This window comes from Trichoderma evansii (assembly GCF_050947405.1).
Source record: "Trichoderma evansii strain SZMC 28006 chromosome Unknown GGI43scaffold_6, whole genome shotgun sequence".
Lineage (NCBI taxonomy): Eukaryota > Fungi > Ascomycota > Sordariomycetes > Hypocreales > Hypocreaceae > Trichoderma > Trichoderma evansii.
In genome coordinates, this window is record NW_028145200.1 from 1 (window position 1) to 23,486 (window position 23,486).

Genomic DNA, 23,486 nt, shown 5'->3' on the forward strand with positions numbered 1-23,486 from the left:
AATAATAATAATAATAATAATAATAATAATAATAATAATAATAATAATAATAATAATAATAATAATAATAATAATAATAATAATAATAATAATAAATAATTTATTTTTTTATATTTAAAAAAAATAAATATTTTTAATTATTTAAAAATATTTAATAATATATTTTTATTTTAATTAATATAATTTATTAATTTTTTTTTATAAAAAATTTTTAAAATTTTAAAATTTTTTATTTAAATTTTTTTTAATAAATTTAAATATATTAAAAAAAATATTAATAAATATTAAAAAAAAAATATATTAATAAATATTAAAAATATATTAATAAATATTAAAAAAATATTAATATATTTTTTTATATATTTTAATAATATATTTTAAATTAATTAATAAAAAAAATTATAAATATTATTATAAATTATATAATTTTTTATATTAAATCTTAAATTTTTTAAATTTTTTATATATTTTTTTAAATTTAATATAATAATTTTAAAAATTATAATCTTAATATAAATCTTGTATTAACCTCCCAGGGGTACTGATTACACAGTGGGCTACCCTATATACTAAGCTACCCTAGTTTACCCGCCAAGTATACTAATTTTATCCCATCTTTTTTTATTAAGCACTTTGCTTTTTCTTCTTTATCTCTATGCTTGAATATCATGGCGAAGACAGAAGGATGTCTAGGGTCGCCGGCCCTGGACGATATGGTTATGGGGGTATGTGTATTTATGCTAGGATCTGATTGAATATCGTGCGCTGCGATTGCCCTATTCAATTGCAATTTCCACGGTGTTTTCGTAGAGCTAGTACTAATGACATAGCAGACAAATAACAGCAGCATTGCCTCCAAACGCAGTGTTGAGCGTCTGTATTATGGAAATGAGCCTTCTTTCTTCCGTTACTTTGTCCCAAAGTTCCAAAGGAGGGCCCCCCTCATTAATAGAGGATATTGGCTGCGTCTTCGAGCGATTGATGTCATAGTGCAAAAATTCCTGACCAAAGAGACGACAGGGAAAAAAGTCATTATCAATCTTGGTTGTGGAAGGTAAGGGACTGCATATTATATAAATCCCCATTGTAACAGCAAAGTCTTACAAGCCCAAGTGATGTCTTACCCTGGCAATGCCATGCTCGTTATAAAGATCTGGGCAACGATGCCCTCTTTATCGACATCGATTATCCTGATCTCATCCGGAAGAAACGGGCCATAGTTTTACAAACTCCAGAACTCCGAGATCTTCTTGGAAATGATTTCACTGTGGGTGAAGGCAAAGATGGACTACTCTTGCGCAGTAACAAGTATTGCCAGCTTGGGTGCGATCTTCGTCAACTGGACCAACTACGAGACGTCTTGAAGACGATTATTGATCTACCAGAGTGTGCTATTCTTTTCGTGGCTGAAGTTTCAATTACTTATATGGATACCCATTCTGCCGATTCTCTGATCCAATGGGGAAGCACCGTTGGCCGAGGTTTGTCTGCGTATCCTGATTTTACAATAACCCGCGCTAAAATCCTTCCTCACTGATTTTCCTTCCCTTTCAGATATCTCACTTTGATATTGAGAGTGCTTTATGCTAACCCATATCTAGAGAATGATTTCTGTCTTTTGGAGCAGATATTGCCTTTTGGGAAGAGTCATCCTTTTGCCCAACAGATGCTCAGTCATTTTGAGAAGCTGAACACTCCTTTGCGATCCATTCAAGTGTATCCTACGGTGGAGAGTCAAATTAACCGGTTTGAAGATCGCGGTTGGTCTTTTGTAGAAATAAAGGACCTTTGGCAGACATGGTCAAGTGAACAGTTCGTCAGCGACTTAGAGCGAATTGCCCTTGATGATGTCGAACCCTTCGATGAATGGGAGGAGTTCATACTCTTCGCACGGCATTACTTTGTGCTCCATGCTTCTACTAGACGCAACCAACCTTCTTCACTAGAGGAACCAACCTCAACCTGGACCATAGGTCAGACGATGCCCGCAGGACTACATGTAGAAATGATAGATAGATCTCCCCCGAAAACAACCAGACGGCGATTTGGGAATGCTATGACATCGAGTAATGCACTCGGGCAACGATTTGCTCTCAATTTGCTGGGGATGAGTCTCAACAGCAGAGAACCCACTTACGATATCTTTTCTCTCGATGGCGAACAGCAGGCCCCCCAACTGCCATCTTCTGGACCACCTGCTCGGATGTGTTTCACTTTGACAGACCTGGGAGATTATGGTACCATGTTAGTTGGTGGTCGCACATCCCCCTCTTGTGCTTTATCCGACTGTTGGCTCTATGAAGGAGGTACTAGCCCCCGCTGGCAGCAAATGCCAAGATTACCCACCCCTTTATTTAGGCATTCTGCGGTTCGACTGGGAAATTCGTCACTCCTCCTAATTTTTGGAGGCAAGAAAAATTCATCGAAGCTGTCAGACGAATTCTTTCTATTTAACCCTGACAAAGCTTGCTGGCAAAGCTGCCAGGTTGTAGGATCTGCTCCCGATCCTTGTTTTGGATCAGTTGCTTTCAATGGAATCTCTCCTTCAGGCCAGCCGGGGACTTTTCGTGGAATGCTGGCTGGAGGCATATCTCAAAATGGCTGTATCAATACTGAGCAGTACACATGGCAAATAAATGCCTTCGACCCCCAAGTATGTTTCGTTTCTCCTTGGTCTCATGGACTCAGTAGCTCTCAAAAGCTCTCTATGCTCAATTATTCGTGCTAACGATTTAAATTGTGCCAGCCAACCATTTCATTCTCTCCTCTATCTGCCAATGTTGCGGATGGACGACTTCTATCTTCTTTTGGTGCTCAAGTCGTTCATTTAAGGGCCTCCGTAATAATTTGCGGTGGAATGGGGGCAGACCCTTCCCTGCATGGCCAGACCATCACAGCCATCAGGCCTTCTGTCGATGGATTTGAAGTTACAAACTTTTCAACTCCGGAAGATGAAAAACGCGCACCATTTATGATTGGATCGTCGATCATACCCTATGATGACTCCCTTTTGGTGATGGGTGGGGGAGCGACTTGCTTCTCCATGGGAACGTTTTGGGAGACGGGCATTTATAAAGTTCATATGCCCGATCATATTCTGGACTCCAATTATCGCTCATTACGCCCTTGTGCCTCGCCTAAATCCGCCCCTGATCTTATTGGTAGTCGAAAGTTTTCAACTATTTCTGCTACTACGGTTTCGGAGGATATTAGAAGCCCCCATCGAGGAGAGCACGGAATTCAAGTTACGCCAGTGCCTCGAATACAGCTTGAGTCAGCTGAGCAATTCCAGAAGATCCTACGTGACGGAAACCCCGTCATTTTCAAGAGCTGCAATATAGGGCACTGCCAAAGCAAATGGTCTCCCGAGTTCTTGGTGAGCCAAATCGGTGCAAATGAGAAGGTATGTCGTGATGAATTTGGGAAATTTTAGGGCCGGCAATGAACAACCTACTGATTTACAGTAGTTTGTTATACATGAATCTCATGAAGACAAAGGAACAATGGACTTCAACAGCAAAAATTTTGCGTATGTCACAGACTCGTTCGGAAGCATCATGGATAAATTACAGTCTGGGGCCAAAGTTTATCTACGAGCTTTATCGCGCAATAAGCCATCTGAAATGCCAGCCAAACTGGAAGAAGATTTTCCGCTTTTGGCAGAAGACTTTACTCTACCACAAGAAATGGCCGATATTAAGGACCGTCTTTTCAGTTCTGTGTTGAGATTATCTGGACGAGTAAATATGTGGCTACACTATGATGTTAGTTCGTACCTCCTTTATGCGGCAGCTTGCTCGTTATCCCTTCTTGGTAAATAGGCTAACAAGATATCTCATTCTCATGACAGGTTATGGCAAACGTTTATGCGCAGGTAACGGGGGTTAGAAAAATGATCTTATTCCCCCCCAGTGACGTAAAATACCTGTCTTTCGCACCTGGTGCTTCTAGCTCCAGTATAGACGTTTTTCAGGGGTTGGAGGCTTCAGCGGCCGCGCTTCACGGGACACATCCTCAAGAAGCAGTGATTCACCCGGGCGATATCTTATTGCTACCGGCTCTATGGCTTCATACAGCTGCTCCGATGTCCGACATGAGCACTGCGGTGAATGTCTTCTTCCGTGATCTAGAGCAGCAAGAGCACTACGCGTCTGGGCGAGATGTCTACGGAAACAAAGATCTCGAGGCATATGAGAAGGGGAGACAAGCTGTTGCTCGGATTGCGAAGACTTTGCGGCCGTTACCGCCCGCCGCGAGGGAGTTTTATCTCTCTCGCATCGTAGACGAACTGCGGCTGGCTACGGAGGAGTAGAACATGGCCGTTGCGAATTTGGCAGAATTCAGCGTTGGGTACTTGGTAGATTACACACCTTCTCTGACTGGCGTATGAATCAAGCACCGGCTTTGCATATTAAGGTTGGAATAATACAGGCCTACGCGCATTTGTGCTAAATATATTTCTCCTTCTCCTCATTCCACAAGCCATTCTTCGATATTTACTCCGATACCTCTCCCTATGCCGCGTATAATCTCCCATCCAATATTTATTCTCCACTTACCAGATCTGTCCATAATATCTCCGGCTCCAACTCGTATAAGTAGTCTCAGACTTGTTAAAGTGGCTAAGCCCATACCGATATCGCCATCTATGCCCGATAAAACGGCCAATGGGATCCATTCTGTTCTTACGGCCTCAAATATCGCCAATAGGCGTTCTAAGAGAAATGCATGTGCTCCAAGTAATTTGCGTGATATCTTACGCTGTTTATTTCGATGATTGGCCCGAGAAGAGTTGGGACCGGCACGCCGGCGCTTGCGACCACTATAATGGGTAGAGAATAGGGTTAAATCGTGACGGACAGTGTTATGAGATGCGATATATGCTGAGAGCAAGAGTACTCTGGCGGTAGTCGGCAGCAAGCCGGTCAGTCCCGCGAGAGGTTGTGAGGTTAAAGTAGTTGATGCCAGTGATGATTCGAAGTATCGACTTGAAGGCTGCTTGCCATTATCGATGCTTAATTTAGATGTTGAGGCTCGGGGCGAGACAATCTTGGGATTTAGGAACGCCTCATCCTGGAAGGAGGGTCTAGCGGCGATGAGAAGCTTTGAGAATTGATGTGGCGTGTTTGTTCCCGCAACAATGGGCGCTATAAACCGCGGCCAGAGAGTATAGCAGCTGTTTTTGAACGAAGGCAACGACCGCCCAGCGGATTGAGCAAGAGAATCGTAAACTGCGGAACAAAACTTTGTCCATAGATTTGCTTCGTCCGGATCCAAAGTTGATTCTTGTACATCCTCGGCGGCGCTTGTCGTTTTATGGGTATGAGATGGAGGTTCTTTTGACAAAATGTCGATTAATTCGGATTTGTTGTATGGAGGGAAGTAGAGATACGAAGTCGGGGAAGCTCTAAGGAATCCAGCTGGCGGAGTTGTAACAATAAAAACGCAGGTAAGGCATGAAATCTACCAGTTTCTTGTTAGTGGTTGCTCTCATGCCGCATCTTTCTCAAAAACACGGAATGTTTCCAACTTACAGTTTCACATAACCTCGCTAACGCTGGCATCAAGGTTGGAGGTGCGTCCCTTTGCTTGTCCATGCCATCTAATACCAATACGAAATGCTTTAAACCATCTTTTATCCGAGGCTGGTCAAATATAGAGCTTAGCGAGGCAGCAAGCTGGGCTAACGTCTCGCATCGTTGCGGCGAATTGTCGTTATCTTCGGTGCCACCCCATGCGCCAAGTGCACTGGTTACTGCAACAATGATACTCTCGAAGAAGTGACGCGCAGAAATGCACCGGGCGACGTTGACAGTTGCGTAAACAAGCGCGGTATCACGACTACTCGCGGCTCTATCATCATCTTGTGCTAATCGTGCGAGCAGCTGGGTGGTAACGCTGGATTTCCCCGTCGCTTCGGAGCCATGTATGACAAGGTTTCGACAAGGCGCGGCGTCTGTCTGGTTCGTACATATCATTAGCGGCATATCATTTTGTTATGAGAAGTAGGATGCGCTGTACATGGAGCAGTGAGGCAAGCGAGCGTATTTGGTGATCTCTGCCGGGAAATTGACGAAGTAGAGGAGCCAAGATTGGCTCGCCTGGAAGCTCGAAAATATTTGACGCCATTGAGGCGCGCCCTAGAGGGAGTGAAGGGCAATGGGAATTTTGACTGGTATAGAAGTAAAGTTGCCAATGCTAAGGCTTAGGGTAGCCCAAACAAGCAATATCCAGGCTCAGAACGTGATATCATATCCTGAACGTACAGCACATTCATTAATTGTGTCGTACTCTATGCAAGACACGCTTGCAAGGGCGGCGCGCGCTAACTCTTTAGGTAAGCTTGGAGCTACAAGGGATATAGGTAGATGCTATAAGTACACCGTCTGCAATATATTTGCATTTTATATAGCGCATCTGCGATAATGAATGATGCTTTAAAATATACTTTCACTCTCTTCAATCAGGATATTTATGCTCGTTAGTTGCCCCTGTAAATAATTTATTAGTTTTATGTACCGACAACCTTTTTTGCCTTGTACATTTTAAGCTTCCCACCTTGCTCTGATCGTTAGATCGGTCAAGTGGATTTGCCCCACCGCGTGAGCTATATATATCTTCTGTGCGGCTATGAGCTACGAGTTATCAGGGTCTGTTGACATCATCCATGTCACTCTACAGGCAAAGAAATGTGAGGCACGATGACTGAATATGGCCGAATAGATCCGTTTTCTTTCGCAGCCTCTAGGGATATTGAGTCTCCAGTTAGCGTTCGAATGTGAGATACTTCCTCTTGAGCTTGGACGTTGTGATCTGGCTGACCACCCCTCTCAGCATTGGCATAGATGGAGACGAGCGTCCTGCCCGATATTCGACACTCCTCGACAAACCGAACGTCCGCCACATTGGCTCAAATACCAGGTGCGCCATGCAACGATTCGCAGCGATAGGGGATATAGATTTCTAATGACTGCAGGCATAGCCCTTCCCCCGAACTTTATGTTACAGTACAGGTCTGGGCTGGATCCAAGGCCCTAACGGTGCCGATCCAGACATCATACAAACCTCCTCGTTTAGAGCGAAGGCATGTATACCATTGTCAATAATTGTGGAAAATAACACATATAAAAGCTAACCTGACGATCTAATCCCTTAGATGGAACGAGTGGTTGCGGTTACCCATTTCATACAAGTCCATCCCGGTTAACTCCCGTCTGGCCATCACTATATGGGACCTTTCGCCGGATCAAGGCATAAACGATGTCTCTCATGCTACTCCATTCGGAGGCACTACTATTTCTTTGTTTGGTGACGATAACCAAATCATAAGAGGTCGCCAAAAGTGTTACATTCATAGACATAAGCACGCAGATGGGACCGATGATACGACCACGCCCGCTATCGTTGGAAGCAATGGCAAAGGAGTGCCACAGATGGCTAACTACGCGGAAGAGCTGGAAAGAATGGAGAGTTTGTTTAAGAAGCACGAAATGGGCGAGATTCCACGAGTAGATTGGCTTGACCAAATGGTGTTTAGAGGGTTTGAGAAGAAGGGATTGCATGCCGCTAAGCTGTCCACGAAATTACGCCAGCAGGATCGCACTGCGAATAACAATGATCTCGACAAGACGACCGACGTTCCAAACCACCATGGCGACACGCCTGATCCTTATACGTGCGTCCTGAACGTGGAGTTGCCGCGATTTGACTTTCCAGTTGTCTTTGCAGATCACGAGTATGATCCTCCCCCAATATCAGCTTTACAGCCCTTATCTGCTTCTCAAATGGCAGCGCAAAGGCAACCCGAAGTTCAATTTGGCCCTGGAATCAATGCCATTGGCGAGAGCTCAGCTGATATTGGGTCACGCCTTGTAATGATCTATGACCCTGAGGTAGGGCAAAGGGATAACCCGGCTGAGGCGAAACACCGCCGCCTTTTCCGAAGTTCTCATCGACATGGTATCCTCGATAGAGATCTAAAGCCCAACGCAAAAGTCCGAGATGAACTGAATGTCATCATGTCCTATCCACCAACGCATATTTTAACCCCAGAAGAGGCAGATCTTGTCTGGAAATTTAGATATCATCTAACCAAGGATAAGAGAGGCTTGGCGAAATTTGTCAAGTCAGTCAATTGGAACGATCAGAGCGAATTAAAGCAAGCAATTCAGGTTCTGAGTCGGTGGACCGAAATCGATGTGGATGATGCACTTGGCATGTTAGGGCCATCGTTTGATAACCCGACTGTTCGATCATATGCCGTCAATCGATTGCGAAAGGCCGATGACAATGAGCTGCTACTATATTTGCTTCAGCTTGTACAAGCACTTAAATACGAGCACATGTCTACTGACTCGAATGAAGAAAACATTCAGGATTCACCACTAGCACAGTTCCTGATTCAACGCGCTGCAGCAAATTTCATGCTAGGAAACTATTTCCACTGGTATCTCATGGTTGAATGCGACGATTATAGCCCTGAGCAAGATGTTCACAATCGAGAAATATATCGAAAAGTGGCATATGAATTCATGACAGAGCTCATTAAGCAGCCAGAAGGCAACGAGTTTCGGAAGACCCTCCTAAGGCAAGCTGAGCTCCTTGCCATCTTGTCAAGGATTGCAAACGATATCAAGCTATCAAGCGATTCGATCGCCAAAAAAACAGACCGAGTCAAAACATTTTTCGGAGACCCAAAGAATGAACTCATCAGCATCGACCCGCCATTAGCAATGCCACTTGACCCTTCCGTCAAAATTACCGGCATTATACCAGATCAAGTCACAGTGTTCAAATCCTCGCTGAATCCAATAAAATGCACGTTCAAAACTACAACAGGAAGCCAGTATCCCATAATCTTCAAGCTCGGTGATGACCTAAGACAAGATCAACTGGTCATTCAAATTATTACCCTGATGGACCAGCTACTTCAGAAGGAAAACCTTGATCTCAAACTATCACCCTATAAAATCCTTGCGACTAGTACTACAGCGGGGGCCTCTCAATTTGTCCAGTCACAAAGCCTATCCAGTATTGTCAACAAATTCAAGAATAACCCAGCCCTGGCTTATCTCAAACACCATAATCCAGACGACCGACAACCCCTTGGCGTGCGTCAAGACACGCTTGATACATATGTTAGATCTTGTGCAGGATACTGTGTCATCACCTATATCCTTGGAGTTGGCGATCGGCATCTTGACAATCTTTTGCTGGCACCAGATGGCCATTTCTTCCATGCTGATTTTGGTTACATCCTTGGTCGGGACCCTAAGCCATTCGCCCCTGTCATGAAGCTCTCCAAGGAGATGGTAGACTGTATGGGCGGAGTACAATCAGAACATTACCGGCAGTTTAAGCAATATTGCTTTTTAGCCTATACTGCATTACGAAAATCGTCTAACCTGATTCTCAACTTATTTAGTCTCATGATTCACGCCAACATTCCGGATATTAGGCTAGAACCAGACAAAGCTGTGCTGAAAGTTAGAGAGAGGTTCCATCTTGAGATGGGAGAAGAGGAAGCAATTCTTTACTTTGAAAGAGTTATTGAGGATACATTAACGGCCTTTGCGCCTGTTGTTATTGATAAATTACATGAGTGGGCACAGGCTCTCAGGGCTTAATGCTAATATAGAGAAGAAATACATGATTAAAAGCATACCAACATGCAAGAGGATATGTGACGTAAATGTATTCAACAAGCGTATTATTATACTAATAAGCATATCGCTTCATTCTATCGAAGCCTTTCAGCATGCTGTGGGAAAAGCGAGCGCCAAAGCTCCAGTATGACGCGGATCTAGCCACACAATTGACGAACCCCAAGTGGGATTTATGCAGGGCGGCCAAACAGCCGTACTCGAACCATACCCTTTCTCAAAGCGCCCAGTCTATTTCTTCCTACAGCCTTCGTTTACTCGCCCTTAAGCTTGTCTTGAGTGACAGTGAATGCCATCTCCAAGAGCTCCTGCTCCTCATGCTTGTGTGTGTTCTTCAAACCAGTTGCCACAGAGGCAGAGGGGTTACGACCAGCATACATAACGTGCTTGCGATCGTGGTACTGGGTCTGGTTCAGCAGAGTCTCAATTCGCGGCTGTGTGAAGCTCCAGGCTCCGGCGTTGAGAGGCTCTTCTTGTGCCCAAACAATGGTCTTGGCATTAGGGTACATGTCAAGGTTCTCCTTCAGCTGCTGCCAAGGGAAGGGGTTCAGCTGTTCGATACGAGTCAAGGCCACGTTGTCAATCTTGTTGTCAGCGCGGTGCTTGTGCAGGCTGGCCCAAACCTGGCCAGTGCAAAGAATGACTCGGTCAATCTCTTCAGGAGCCTTGATAGCTCCAGTCTGGTGCTCAGGATCGGGGATGATCCACTGGAATCCAGCGTTGGGGCCAGTGAAATCCTCAATGTTTGATCTTGAAAGCGGGTGGCGAAGCAGTGACTTGGAGAAGAAGATGATGAGGGCTTTATATTAAAGTTAGTTTATCATCCCATTAAGAAATAGTACAACTCGAATGAACAATCATGAAGGGTAACTTACGTTTTCTGAACTGGCGGTGCATCTGTCGACGCAGAACGTGGAACAGGTTAGCAGGGGTGGTCATGTAGACGATCTGCATGTTGCAATCCTGGTGCTGGCGGGGAAGCTTATCCTCGGATGGGAAAACGCGAGGATCTTCGTTGCAAAGCTGCAGGTAACGCTCAAGACGACCGGAAGAGTGCTCTGGTCCCTGGCCGTCATATCCGTGAGGCAGAGACATAATCAAGCCTGTCCTTTGCATCCACTTGACTTCACCAGACGCAATAAATTGATCAATGATGCACTGAGCGTTGTTGGCAAAGTCACCAAACTGGGCCTCCCACATCACAAGTGCATTTGGTGATGACAATGAGTAACCATACTCGAAACCCAAGGCTCCGAACTCGCTAAGAGACGAGTTGGAGATGACAAACTTTCCTTGGTCCTTGCTGATGTGCTGCAGAGGAGTGTATGTCTCTTCGGTCTCTTGGTCGTGGAAAACGGCATGGCGCTGTGAGAAGGTACCACGCTCAACATCCTGACCGGAGACTCTCACATGGTAGCCCTCCGTAACGAGAGTGCCGAACGCAAGAGCTTCAGCGGTAGGGAAGTCAATGTTGGTTCCCTCAGTGACAGTCTTTGTTCGGTTGTTTAGGATTCGCTTCAGGTTACGGTGGATCTGGAAGCCCTCTGGAGCAGATCCAATAATTTCACCGATATGGTTCAATGTCGCCTTGTCGACGCTGGTATCGTTATGGGGAAGGATTTCCGTAGCGAGCTCCTTGGGCGACTTGAAGCCGTTCCAAGCCGATGTAGTCCACTCCTTGGAGGTAGGTTGGTAGTCTTTAGACTTGGAAAAGCTCTCTTCAAGCATACCCCAAACCCACTGCTTGTGCTCCTCAATGTCTTCCTTCGTGAAGGTGCCTTCCTGCAGCAACTTGTTGACGTAGACATCGATTTGAGGGACCTTCTCCTGAATGCGCTTGTACATCAGAGGCTGGGTAAACGAAGGCTGGTCTGTCTCGTTGTGGCCGTGCTTGCGGTAGCAGATCAAGTCAATAACCACATCGTGCTGGAACTCAGCTCGCCAATCGGCAGCCAGTTGGCAGACGAAGTTGACGGCTTCGACGTCGTCAGCATTGACATGGAAAACCGGAGCATCGATAGCCTTTGCGATATCCGTGCAGTAGGCTGTTGACCGTGCGAAACGAGGATCGGTGGTGAAACCGATCTGGTTGTTAACGACGAGGTGAATGGTGCCTCCGGTGGAAAAGGCGGGCAGCGAGTGGAATCCAAGACATTCATAGACAACACCTTGAGCGGCAAAAGCAGCGTCTCCGTGCAACAAGACGCTCATGGCGGTCTTGTGGTCCTTCTCATCATTGTTGTAGTGCTGAATGGCACGGGTCTTGCCCAGAACGACAGGATCTTCGGCTTCCAAGTGGGAAGGGTTGGCGACAAGTGAGAGCTGCACACGCTTGCCAGAAGGCGTGGGTCGCTCGAAGTTCATACCCAGATGATACTTGACATCGCCAGAGCCTTCATCTCCAGCAGTCAGGGTTCCAGCAAACTCGCTGAAGATTGACTCGTTTGGCTTTCGGACGACGTTGCTCAGAACGTTCAGTCTACCACGGTGAGGCATACCGATGACGATATCCTTAACACCGTAATCGACACTGCGATCGATGAGAGCCTTCATACCGGGAACAAGGGTCTCGCAGCCCTCAAGACCAAATCGCTTGTCGTTGGGGTATTTAGTCGCGAGGAAAGATTCGAAGCTGGAGCTCCAAATCAATCGATCCAGGACGCGGCGCTTCTCATCGATGGAGTACTTGAATGGCTGGGGGACCTCGAGGCGCTCGCGCAGCCAGTCACACTTCTCGCGATCAGGGATGTGAATGAATTCAACACCATAGGAGCCGGAGTAGATCTTTTCGCAAGCGGCGATGATCTCGCGGAGAGTCATCTTATCACGGCCATCCCGTTTAAATCTGGGCAGGATGCCAGGGCCAAGAGTGTATTCGGTGTCGAGATCCTTTTCGGTGAAGCCATAGTGCTCGAGCGTCAATTCCTTGGGCTTGATGTTACCAAAGCCGGCAGAAGTGTTGCGGATGCCAAGAGGATCAATATTGGCCTTGTGGTGACCACGAGCTTGAAATGCGCGCACCAACAGCTGGACTTTCAGGTGGTTTGTGACGTCGGAGCCATCTTCAAGGGTGAGGCCGCCAGACAGGCGAGGGACGCCGCCAGTCATATTGGGAACCAGGTTCGGGGGAGGCTGGAAGGCCTGGGAGATGGGCATGTCGCCGCTCTCCATGTTCTTGAAGTAGACCTGCCATGATACGTGGACGCTCTTGGGATCCTGCTTCCACTGCATGTACATTTCATCAATGTAGTTGGCAGTGCTTCCAGAGAGGAAGTTGTCACTCGGGTCGGGGGCCGAAGAGGTGGCATTGGGGGCGGTGGTCGCGGCGTACAGTCGCCTGGTGATCAAGGGCAGAGGTTTGCGGACAGCAGCAAGCCTCGTTGTCCTCGTTGCCAGGCGGGCGCTCTGGACACCCCTCAGCAGAGAATTTCTCCACATGGTGAACAGCTATGAGTCGTAGGAGTCCAAAGAAGAACAAAAAAAAAGGACTATCTTTGGGCAGGCATCAGACCCAATTGGATGTGTGGTCGCAAAATGAGCGGCGGAGTAAGTCGAGATGATGGGAGACAGCAGAATTTGCTTGAAGAAGGAGAAATGAATTGGGGATTCGGGCTGTCGCAGTGGTCATGCCCTCTAAAAAAAAACTATGACGGCAGCGGGACTTGGCAAAATAATACCGCTCTTTACCCAGCTGATAGCCTAGGTTACACGAGAATAGGGCGGGTTACCGGGACTTTGCCAGCCTGACAGGGAGGGAGCCACAAGGGGGGTCGGGCGTTCCGGAACCAGCGCCCCCTAATGCTAGCAGCATAGGCTTTGCGCTGCACCTGCCCCTCCATTTCAGCAGCTCTTCCAATAGAATGGCTACGGCAAGTAGTCCGGCACGGCTATATTAGGTAATGGAGATGTCCTCGTGCAGCGCATCCAACGAGCCTTTGAGTCACTGGACAACAAACAGGTCTCACCCGCCACAAGGTTTTGGTTATTAAAAAAGAAAGGAGAAAACTAAATATGAAAGGGACAAGTAACAGAAAACAACAAGCGTCAGAAGTTGGAAACTAGGACGGTATCTAGTATTGTATTTCCCACCTTGAGTTATATCATAAACATGTCCAAGTAGCCTATATGGAAGCCATCCCCTAGATCTCGATATACTATTCGGGTACTTATATCGGTAGGTACAGCCCGGAATAATATCTCGACCCTGGTACTCTATATACAGGGCTTACTAAGGTGCCATTATCCTGTACAGTATGCACTTCGTATTACGTGCTAGCTGTGAGCTTGCCGCCATTGTAGCTCGCTTTATAAGTGCACAGGGTTGGTCGATGAGTGAAGAAGTAAGTATATGAATACGCATACAAAAAAAAAAAAATTCACCAAGGATGTAGCACAGTATATAGTAAAATTTTAAAGGGATATATATATATATATTCTCATTAAAGAACACCCCCTTCCAGTACTACAGTAGGTAGGTAGTTATCGCAAAAATTACACGCACTCAGGCGGAGACAGAAAAAAGAAAAACAGAGAATAGAATAATTTTGAACACACACATCGAAATTGTGCGCGTACAATACCAAGGAATAATTCGTGCGATGGGTGTTCATGTTATAGCCTTGTACGCACTTATTCATACTGCGGTCCCTGTTTTTCTGTCCCCCCGCTTGACACTCCGTAGTAACCCTTGTTGGCTGGTGCTGTATCGAATACGTACCTACCCAGTATTATAGTGCCCGTAGTGGGCTGGAGACAAGGCGCCCGCTAGGCCACAGCTCAGCGAGCTCGATACAAGGCCTGCTCCTCCTCCTCTGCAGTTTCGACGTGCTACATTCAATGTCGCATCTTGAATACCAACATCATATCCCTGTCGACCATTCACACGCCGTCGCCCTCCGCCCGCATTGCCATCGCGTTTGGCTATACGTCCCCTACGTCTATGCGCATATTCCCACTTCGTTTCTATTGGCGCGACATTTCGGAGCTCCATCGACGTCATATCCTCCAGCGCGAGAGGCCTACATCGAGTGACCTCAATTTCAGACCACCCGCCTGGCGATAACCATGGCAACTCCAACGCTCAACTTCATCACATTTAACCAAGACCATAGCTGTCTTGCTGTTGGTAAATGATATGACCCAGCTGCCTGCCGAGCGCGGCCCGCCCCATCTGGCATACGGAGGCTGACATACTGTCCCATCTTGTTTTGTTTCCAGGCACCTCCAAAGGTTTCGGCATCTATCACACGGACCCGTTCTCCCGAATATTCAGCAGCGATGACGGAAACATTGCGATTATCGAAATGTTGTTCTCGACCTCTTTGGTCGCCCTGATTCTTTCTCCCCGCCATCTTATTATACAAAACACCAAGGTGGGTGCCTGGCAGTAACTAACCACATTGACTTGTTGCTCATCACTGCAACTGCAGAGAGCTTCGGTCATATGCGAACTGACCTTCCCATCCGCCGTCTTGGCCGTACGACTGAATCGCAAGCGGTTAGCCGTTGTGCTCGAAGAAGAGATTTATTTATACGACATAAGCAACATGAGCCTCCTCTACACCATCCCTACCTCACCGAACCCGTCTGCCATATGCGCCCTGTCAGCGTCCTCCGAGAATTGCTACATCGCATATCCGCTCCCTAAACCGAGAGAAGAGTCAGATAATAGGCGGCCGTCCCACGCTCCGCCGCAGTCCGCATACGTTGCTCCCACGTCTGGAGAAGTTCTCATGTTCGACACATTGACACTCAAGGCTGTTAATGTTGTAGAAGCCCATCGCTCGCCATTATCCTGCATCAGCCTCAACAGCGAAGGAACGATGCTGGCAACTGCAAGTGAGACCGGCACTATCATTCGAATATTTTCGGTTCCTCGGGGCCAGAAGCTCTATCAGTTCCGACGTGGGACATATCCGTCTACCATTTACAGCATGTCGTTTAATCTCAGTTCAACACTATTATGCGTTTCCTCTGCGTCAGACACAGTACACATATTTCGTCTCAGCTCTCCTCCAGGCCATACTACTCCAGCTGGTGCCCCAATCGAGTCTCTTGGTTCTCCAAGACAAGATCGGTGGTCTCGAGGACGAAGTCACGATGGTGCAGAGTCGCCAAATAATAGTGCAACAGAATCTCCAAGGAGTGAAACCGCAGAGCCCACAGGTAATGGCGCTGCGCCGGATTCCAGTGCTCAGCCGGTTAATCGTAAGCAAAGCGGCTCTTTCAGCAGTATGCTGCGACGCTCATCCCAAATTATGGGACGAGGAGTTGCTGGCGTTGTTGGCTCCTATCTCCCACAATCGGTTACTGAGATGTGGGAACCGCTGAGAGACTTTGCTTATATCAAAATTCCCAAGACTACCGGGCTCGGTGCTGGAACTCGTCTACCTGGGCAAGGCTCTAACCCGCTTCGCAGTGTAGTTGCGATGAGCAGCAGCAGCCCCCAGGTTATGGTGGTGACAAGTGACGGAGGCTTTTACGTCTATAATATCGATATGGAGCATGGCGGAGAAGGTTACCTGGTTAAACAATTTTCGTAAGAGGCTCCTCCCTAAAATTTCGATTTCCTCTCAGACAACTGCTAACTTGCACCCCTTTCCTCCACAATACAGAGTTCTCGAAGGTGATAGCAAAAGTGATCCTTCAGTCTATACAGGCTAATACATTGGCATAACGTAGCAAATTCCCCAATCTTCTAACCCCGAAACTCTCGAGGCTAGCGTAACCAGCATCTCAGGAAAAAGGTCTCATTTTGTGACCTTTTATTTCATTTGTGTACTAATGCAACACCGTGTGTCCGATGCCATTTTCAGTGTCGCCCTGGAATAGCATCATCTCGTTTAATAGTACTTCAGACGTCACTAATTCGCCGATTTTTGGGCCAAATTCAAGTTTCTTTTTGTTTTTTTGGTTGAAAAAAGTAAAGACAGGAAAGCTCAAGCAATTCCCATTATAATTATAGGTGATAAACTACGCTATATAAACCAAACTCGGACGCTCGAGAAAGTCCTCGAGTTCAGGCTTGAGGTAGAAGTAGAGATAAATAAGTTCCGTGTGCGCAAAACCCCAAACATAAGCCAAAATTGTTCGCTCCATACAGAAAATCCATACCTTGCGGTAAAACAAAATAGCTTTCTCAAAACAGTTAAACAAATACCATTATCTGGAATAAGGACGGTTCATGAGAGCGATTTCTCTGGCAATCTCTCCCCACTCCATTTCCCTCTTGTACGGTTCCTTGGAGCCACCTTCCTGTCGAAGGAATTCCTCCCAGCGTAAAAGCTCATATGCAAATAGTAAATGAGGTTGAATGATGACGTTGAGACGGCGAGCCCTGACGAAGCAATAGGCGCGCGGAAAGGAGAGATTGAGAGATCGCATGACTTCCGCTATGCAGATGGTGGCACTCCTGGAAACGCCGACACGGCAATGAACTAATGTAGCCGTGCCTTTTTGTATTCCTTGATCTGTATCATTAGTCAGCTTTTGAGAACTACTTTTCGGCATGAAGATCAATCGAAAAGGATCAATCGAAAAGAAAAAAGAAGTCAGTGAATCTTACCAATAAATTCAAGGCATCTTCCAAACTCTTTAGTCAATGGATCAATACCATTGTCTTGGATCCCTTCAACAAAACACATATTTTCCGAGCCCCAATTGGCTCTATCTTCGTCTGTCCACGAAGCAGATTCCCCAATGCTAAGTATTTGGTGGATATTGAGACGCCTCAAGAGATCTGGATTGTTCGCATGAACAAGATTACCCAGGTACAGATAATCCAGGATTCTGCTAGGGAGTGAGCCATCTAGATCTGAAAACCACTGTGGCTCAGCTCTTATATAGCTCGTAATGTCTTCCAGACTTTTCCCCGAAGATACTGGAGATTCACACAGTAAGCGAGGCCCTATGGCCGATAAAAGCGATACATCAGAGGGATAAGCAAAGAAATTGCGACGTTTAGTCGTGTGAAGTTCTAGCCAAGCATCAGGTATAGATGAACCAGTGCTATAGCTGAAATAGGCGATAGCAAGCAATGTAGATTCTGTATATCCGTCAGGACAGTGAATAAGCACTTTCCGAGCGCCGGCAGCGGCAGACTCATCCTGGGACGTGGCATTTTGCTGTGCATCGCTGGATTCGGGCACAATGTTATGGGCAATGTGATATATCCATTTACAAGTCTCGATAATTCCGTCGGCCTCCCTCTGGGACCACGTTGGGGGCATAATACTCCCGGAAGAGGGAAAGCAAATAGAAGATGGTAGGGACGAGTGAGGATGCTCAGCGATGAACTGTAATGCGTTCGGGTCCAATCGACCCGTATCGCTGCATTCGATGAAAACGTCAAACTGTTGCTCCTCAATGCCACCAGGTTCTGGGCTGGGGCCCAGGTAGACGTTGTGGCATATTTCAGAGGCTTCTGTCATGTTTCGCATCTCTTGACGCTCTTGCTGTATCAAGTCCAAAACTTGACCAGTCGGATTGCCAGACGCATCGATAGATACCAAATTCTTATGATTTTCTTCAAAGACAGAGAATGGACTTGTGCAGACAAAAGTGTTATACGTGGGCAGGTTCTTGGCCTCTGCGTGCTGCTTTTCTCGCCAGCGTTTCTGAGCAACGGCAATTTTCCACGCAACTCTTCGGGTCTCATCGGGATTCAGGCCATATATGATAATGTCAGAGGTGGCGGCAACCTTGGCAGGCTGGATGTGAAAGTTACGGACAGACAAACCACTCAAGGGGTCTGCATCGATGAATTCAGGCATTGCTCCAGGCCGCATGAATTCGCCTGGAGCAATGGCACCTTTTAGCAGCGCGAGGCTGAGATTGCCATCTGCCTTGACAAGAGTGATTGTTCTAAGACAGTTTGGCGTGCTTCCAATAGTGCACTGATGTCCATCGAAGTAGGTCCTTTGAGTTTGGTTTTCGGGGTGTAAGCCATGCAGCCAAGGAAAGACCTGCGAAGGGGGAGGGAGCAACTGCTGGGATGCATAATCTAATGCTTCTGCCACGCTGGCAGCATCTATCTCATATATAGAAGCATCCCCGCTGTCGGCTCGCACATAGCTATCGGGAGAGCAGAGGAGGGAGGCTTGTGGCAGCGCTGAAGCTGCAGCATGGCTTGGGGAAGAGGAAAGCGTATACTCGCACGAGCTTGTGTCATCCGCGTCGTCCAGTAGAGCCTGGCCAGCAGCATACAGAGAGACAGGGTTGTTGAGAGAGACGGACGCAGCTAATTGTGGGGATGACGCCAATCCGAGCGTTTGGAGTGGAGAGGCTGAATTGACTGGAGTGCTTCCGCGCTGCGACGAGTTCTTTGGAGATAGAGCGGGTCTCGGGACGGCAATTGTAGCCATCGCTGGATTCGGCAACCGGGGCCTCAGTGCAAGATGATGGTGAGAGGATGGTGGAGGAGCAGCACTGGCATTTTGTCTTGGAAGCGTCAAGGGCCTACCTCGCCCAGCGCTCGTGTCGGTGTCGTCGCCTTGTGAAGTCACAAGTGCTCCGCGACTTAACGTTTTGGGAAAAGGGCAGTACTGGAGAGAGACAGCGTTAAGGTGTAGGCTAGCTACCCTAAGCAGAAGCTAGGTCTCCGCACACAAACAGCAGCAAACGATTCAGTCAACGCGCGCCGTCCTACCGCTCGGCAGGCTGGAGAGATGGATGGTTAGAAGGCGGGCGAGGTATCTAACGAGGCACGGGGTCTTGCGCGCAAGAAGTAGGAGGCTGGTCGCGAATTTTATGACGAGGCAGCGGGGGAGGGGTCTGAGAAAATCGCAAGGCTCGTGCAACAGCGCAGGAGGGAAAATGCTTTGTAGAGATCAAGTAGCGAATTGCCAATGTCGCAAGCAAACTGTACGAAGGGGCCGTCGCACCATACTGTGCCCGCTAAGTAGGTCTATTGGTCGCCCAAGCAGAGACTTTCGATGATCAGCTCCTTAGACGGTCGCCTGATGAGATGAGAGAGACGGTGATGCAACAAGCGAGATCCTATTGGGCGCAGCCGAGTCGCCACCCAACAAGCAAGGAAGACCGCACTAAAATAGGAAATTCAATTAAAAAGTAATATTAAGAGCGCTACTGTACTTTGCAATCACAAGAGAAGCAGAAATGAAATACTTTGACTTTATTATTTATTTATTTTTTCCAAATAATAATACATTGTGAGACTGCCAATATACTTGCAAAGAGCTGTCTTATTCATATGAATGAAATCGAGGTGCGTGAGAGCTAGTTCCACGCCTAAATCTTAGTTGAGATACGCCCTTATACAAATACAGTGCGCAGCGCTGTAGGCTACATCATATGGATGTCGGGTAAAGCCATACTACAACCATGGCTCTATTTTTAACGCTGCATGCAAGGCTGCTGGAGCCTCACTATAAATACTCTAATCCCTGCGCTTAGTTCCTGTGAATGATATTTTCCACATAGTTCCCTTTGCTTGTACCTCCAATATACCATTGGGGTCTCCTCTTTAATAATGATGAGCAAGAACCAGTTGCAGCGGCCTTTGAGTCCTATTTGGCGCGGCACGCTGGAATTCAGCTGGCGCTACCAGTAGGTGTGGTTCAAGAAAGATGAGGGTGTAAGCGTAGAGAATATTCTGCATGCACGGACCACATCTGCTCAAGAAGGAATTTTGACTTCTTCATACTGGTTGCTTATTGCAGTTTTCTGATTCAGAAGCTCAGCGGCGTATCGCTTCAGCTGAAGTCATTTGATATCCCATCTTTGTTTCTTTTATAGAGGAGACTACCAAATTTTCTACAAAATGGCTGGCGGCTTCCAAAGAGCGGTGCCGATTGGGCTTACAATCTTCTGCGGCGTTCTGAGTGGTTAGTCAATATCCAGCAACTCTCTATACTTTGCACAATGTTAATTGACTGGAAGGCTTTTACACCTTTAAACCTGTATTTGCTCCTAAAGAAATCCCTGCCGAGGAAAATGCCCCTGGTAAGCGGGATAAAATGTATTCAATCAGAGAACCGTAGTTAACAAGTATGTGTAGACTCAACGAAAAGATAGCAGCTGGGAGACGGTGTTGATGGCACAAATAATGCCGCATATGTTTAAAGTAGAGCACCTCAAAGGTAGTTATAAGATTATAGACAAAATGGGTAATATGTTTTATGAATCGTAATAAACTGCCACTCAAGAACAGAACATATATTACTTGTGGCATCATCGCAGTTGACAGCTCCAAAGCTGAGATGTTCATAATCACTAACAAGGAATATCGCAATCGCAACATGCAGCAAGCTTCATTGTCTCTTATTAAAAATCAATATCTAAATGGTATTAAATAAATGGTGCGTCGATACCCCAAAACAGCTTATCCCAATCTATTGTGTTCAAGTCCATCTTCCCTTCCAGCATTTGCCAATGCTGCTCAAGCAGTACATTCTCGGTTTCCGTGCCTATATTTTGCTGCACCGAACTCATACGAAGCTCTTGGTTCGTAGATTCTGGCGTCATCGGAAACGAGTTGCCGTAGGGAGCTATCCCCGAGACTTGTTGCTGCAAAAGGTCTAGAGCGCGGTGTTTAATCTTGTACTTTCGAAGAATCTTAATAGATAGCTCCAGTAACTTGGCTGCTGGAGGAAATTGGTCTTGGACTTCATGCAAAATTTTCCACGCCCCAGCCACCTCATCTTCTCCCTCCGTATTGTCCTCCCCATCACCTTTGAGACAAGCATTCAGTACGAGTGCAATGCTGGCCAGGAATACACTCCGCAGCACCATCGATAATCTCAGACGAGACTTAAAGAATGGTAAATTTTCGTTCTGTAGCTGATGATCGAGCTCAAAAACTATCCTGGCAGACTTCAGGCAGGCATCGCGTGAATATGCATACGCCGGATCGATGGTCCCCTGAGCCAGATATGGGAGATGAATCTTGCACAGCTGCCGGTGAACTAGCAGATTGAACATGTAGCGCTGTGCGGTTATAAAAAGTGAGCGTCTTATATCTGTGGGGGGAAGGTCATCCAAGCCAGGGCAGTTAACCGAAAGGAAGCTCGGTGCGTTCTGGATGAACTGGTTAAGCCTTGCGTCGACATCTAGTATGTCCTGGTAAGCTATAGACTCGGAAGCCTGTGTACCCAGAGGTGTGCGGTCAACCAAAGCGCGGCTGATTTCTGCTAGGCGGATGCGCTGAACGAAATACGACATGCAAGTCGCCTCAGTTTCTGGTCTGTCGACGATTTCTACTCCTTCAATTACGTCTTCATCGTTTGTGTTCCGTGGCTTGTTTACTGCCATCTGGCTTTGGTGGATAAGATAAACTCCTTCTTGGGGACAGCTGAATTGAGCAAGCGTCCTGTGAGCTGGTTAGCATAAAGGCCATGCAAAGGCATACCGAGATGATTCGTATATACTATACTTACCAGTCAGTTGCAACCATAAACCACCAAACTCTCCTACAGATTTCCTTTCTTGCCTCGCTCATTCGAACAAGCATCGGCATTGAGCTGGCGGTGGGGTCGTCGATGCGATGCAATAACAGCTCCGTGGCCATGGAAATGGCGTACAAAAAGACATTACGGGCACGAAATGAGACGCTCTCGTGATTACAAAAGACAAAAAAGAGGATGATGAGGCCTTGGATGCACTCCAGCGACGCATGGGCAGTTTTTTGTGCGTGACCAATGACATCCAGAGCTTGCTTAATCCAAAATGTCGACTGATCGTTCGCTTCGGCTGAATTTGCGAATAAACATCTGAAATCGTCGGGTGGCGACCACGCATACGTTGTGCTCGCACATATACTCAGAAGTAATAATACGGCGCCAATATCAACGCGTACGTTTGCTTCTAAGCCGGCGTAGACATCTTCGACGAGGGTCTGGAGTGAGGGAACATGGATAATGTGGTAAAACAAGGAAATATCAACTATATACTTCTGGAGTATAACGCGCATCTCATCTCGCTGCGGTAGCCAGATGCACTTCACAACGTCCATTGGTCCTACCACTGAAGCAGGATGGTTATTTTGAAAGGTATAGGGCGGTTGGCCAGGGGCCAGCCGAATGGGACATGTGCGGAAAATTATAGGATCAGATATTAATGAGTCCTGCTGGACGTCTCAGTCTCACAAAGCACTTATTACGACACGGGAGACAGTCCCCAAGGGAAGGGTTGCACGAGCTCACCGTCAATACTTGATCCGAACAAGATCGCTCAAGCTGCAGTGCATCTGCTGTCAAACGCTGCAGTCTGGGAGGCACAGGGCGCGAGACCGTGGCAGGGCTTGGCTGCGTTGACCTCTCAGACTCATTCTTGGGGGTTTCTCTCTGGCTTTGGGGAGGCTCAGTCATTTCCCTCCCCTGGGCCGCAACGATGCTCTCCAGGCGTTCCAGACGGGCCAAGAGGTCCATCGTGGACATGTCCTTCAAAGCAGGAGATTTTACCTGCTGCTGGCTCGCAGCCGCAGCAGCCGTGACTGCAACGCCTTCATGCTGGCAGACGACGCCGCGAGACGTGCAGTTGGAGCATGGAAACTGGCGACTGCAGCGTAGCTTGCGTACCCTACACAGGTGGCATGAAATAGGACGTTGTCTCGGTTGCCGACCCATCTGAGAATATCATTCGGTTGGTTAATCTAGCAATTTACTACAGGAGAGTCCATGGAATAAGGTCGCAGCTGCAGTTCAGGTCCGTGGGCATTGGGGGATGGCTCAAGGTTGAAAGTTTTCCCGCGGACTTTCCACGGATGGTTTAGCTTCTGACATCATGCTGAGGCCAGAGGAACAAGTACATAAATTACGAAATCGCAGCGCTTCTGTTTCTTGTGCTTCTTCTTGTTTTCCCTTTCCT

General features: G+C 47.0%; 8 protein-coding genes across 8 annotated transcripts; 3 read left to right on the forward strand and 5 right to left on the reverse strand.

Annotated features, from left to right (window-relative positions):
- Positions 1 to 668: 668 nt before the first annotated feature.
- Positions 669 to 4,312, forward strand: GGI43DRAFT_421796 (S-adenosyl-L-methionine-dependent methyltransferase; the record flags this gene model as incomplete). The annotated part of the gene is made up of 7 exons (XM_083208014.1): positions 669 to 725; positions 834 to 1,054; positions 1,114 to 1,481; positions 1,602 to 2,653; positions 2,747 to 3,403; positions 3,468 to 3,764; positions 3,851 to 4,312. 7 exons carry the CDS (start codon positions 669 to 671, stop codon positions 4,310 to 4,312), a joined length of 3,114 nt encoding a protein of 1,037 aa, XP_083061899.1.
- Positions 4,313 to 4,391: 79 nt separating this feature from the next.
- On the reverse strand, positions 4,392 to 6,447 carry GGI43DRAFT_322902 (Mus7/MMS22 family-domain-containing protein). The gene is made up of 3 exons (XM_083201874.1): positions 6,022 to 6,447; positions 5,535 to 5,960; positions 4,392 to 5,463 (listed from the first exon to the last, which is right to left on the reverse strand). Exons 1-3 carry the CDS (start codon positions 6,127 to 6,129, stop codon positions 4,471 to 4,473), a joined length of 1,527 nt encoding a protein of 508 aa, XP_083061900.1. The 5' UTR covers positions 6,130 to 6,447; the 3' UTR covers positions 4,392 to 4,470.
- On the forward strand, positions 6,345 to 9,771 carry GGI43DRAFT_322860 (phosphatidylinositol 3-kinase VPS34). The gene is made up of 4 exons (XM_083201873.1): positions 6,345 to 6,778; positions 6,835 to 6,921; positions 6,977 to 7,084; positions 7,157 to 9,771. Exons 1-4 carry the CDS (start codon positions 6,702 to 6,704, stop codon positions 9,624 to 9,626), a joined length of 2,742 nt encoding a protein of 913 aa, XP_083061901.1. The 5' UTR covers positions 6,345 to 6,701; the 3' UTR covers positions 9,627 to 9,771.
- Positions 9,772 to 9,916: 145 nt separating this feature from the next.
- Positions 9,917 to 13,100, reverse strand: GGI43DRAFT_421799 (alpha-ketoglutarate dehydrogenase KGD1; the record flags this gene model as incomplete). The annotated part of the gene is made up of 2 exons (XM_083208015.1): positions 9,917 to 10,461; positions 10,538 to 13,100. 2 exons carry the CDS (start codon positions 13,098 to 13,100, stop codon positions 9,917 to 9,919), a joined length of 3,108 nt encoding a protein of 1,035 aa, XP_083061902.1.
- A 1,352-nt stretch (positions 13,101 to 14,452) lies between these two features.
- On the forward strand, positions 14,453 to 16,769 carry GGI43DRAFT_322976 (phosphoinositide binding protein ATG18). Its single transcript, XM_083201875.1, has 4 exons — positions 14,453 to 14,787; positions 14,880 to 15,034; positions 15,092 to 16,200; positions 16,277 to 16,769. The coding sequence occupies exons 1-4, from the start codon at positions 14,727 to 14,729 to the stop codon at positions 16,323 to 16,325; spliced, it is 1,374 nt and encodes a 457-aa protein (XP_083061903.1). The 5' UTR covers positions 14,453 to 14,726; the 3' UTR covers positions 16,326 to 16,769.
- GGI43DRAFT_322986 (tyrosine/serine/threonine protein phosphatase PPS1) lies at positions 16,514 to 19,177 on the reverse strand. Its single transcript, XM_083201876.1, has 2 exons — positions 17,227 to 19,177; positions 16,514 to 17,131 (listed from the first exon to the last, which is right to left on the reverse strand). Exons 1-2 carry the CDS (start codon positions 19,022 to 19,024, stop codon positions 16,824 to 16,826), a joined length of 2,106 nt encoding a protein of 701 aa, XP_083061904.1. The 5' UTR covers positions 19,025 to 19,177; the 3' UTR covers positions 16,514 to 16,823.
- Positions 19,178 to 20,027: 850 nt separating this feature from the next.
- Positions 20,028 to 20,911, reverse strand: GGI43DRAFT_400450 (uncharacterized protein). The gene is made up of 2 exons (XM_083205466.1): positions 20,562 to 20,911; positions 20,028 to 20,506 (listed from the first exon to the last, which is right to left on the reverse strand). The coding sequence occupies exon 1, from the start codon at positions 20,887 to 20,889 to the stop codon at positions 20,566 to 20,568; it is 324 nt and encodes a 107-aa protein (XP_083061905.1). The 5' UTR covers positions 20,890 to 20,911; the 3' UTR covers positions 20,028 to 20,506; positions 20,562 to 20,565.
- A 2-nt stretch (positions 20,912 to 20,913) lies between these two features.
- GGI43DRAFT_400451 (uncharacterized protein) lies at positions 20,914 to 23,388 on the reverse strand. The gene is made up of 3 exons (XM_083205467.1): positions 22,823 to 23,388; positions 22,058 to 22,743; positions 20,914 to 21,990 (listed from the first exon to the last, which is right to left on the reverse strand). Exons 1-3 carry the CDS (start codon positions 23,243 to 23,245, stop codon positions 20,970 to 20,972), a joined length of 2,130 nt encoding a protein of 709 aa, XP_083061906.1. The 5' UTR covers positions 23,246 to 23,388; the 3' UTR covers positions 20,914 to 20,969.
- Positions 23,389 to 23,486: the final 98 nt, after the last annotated feature.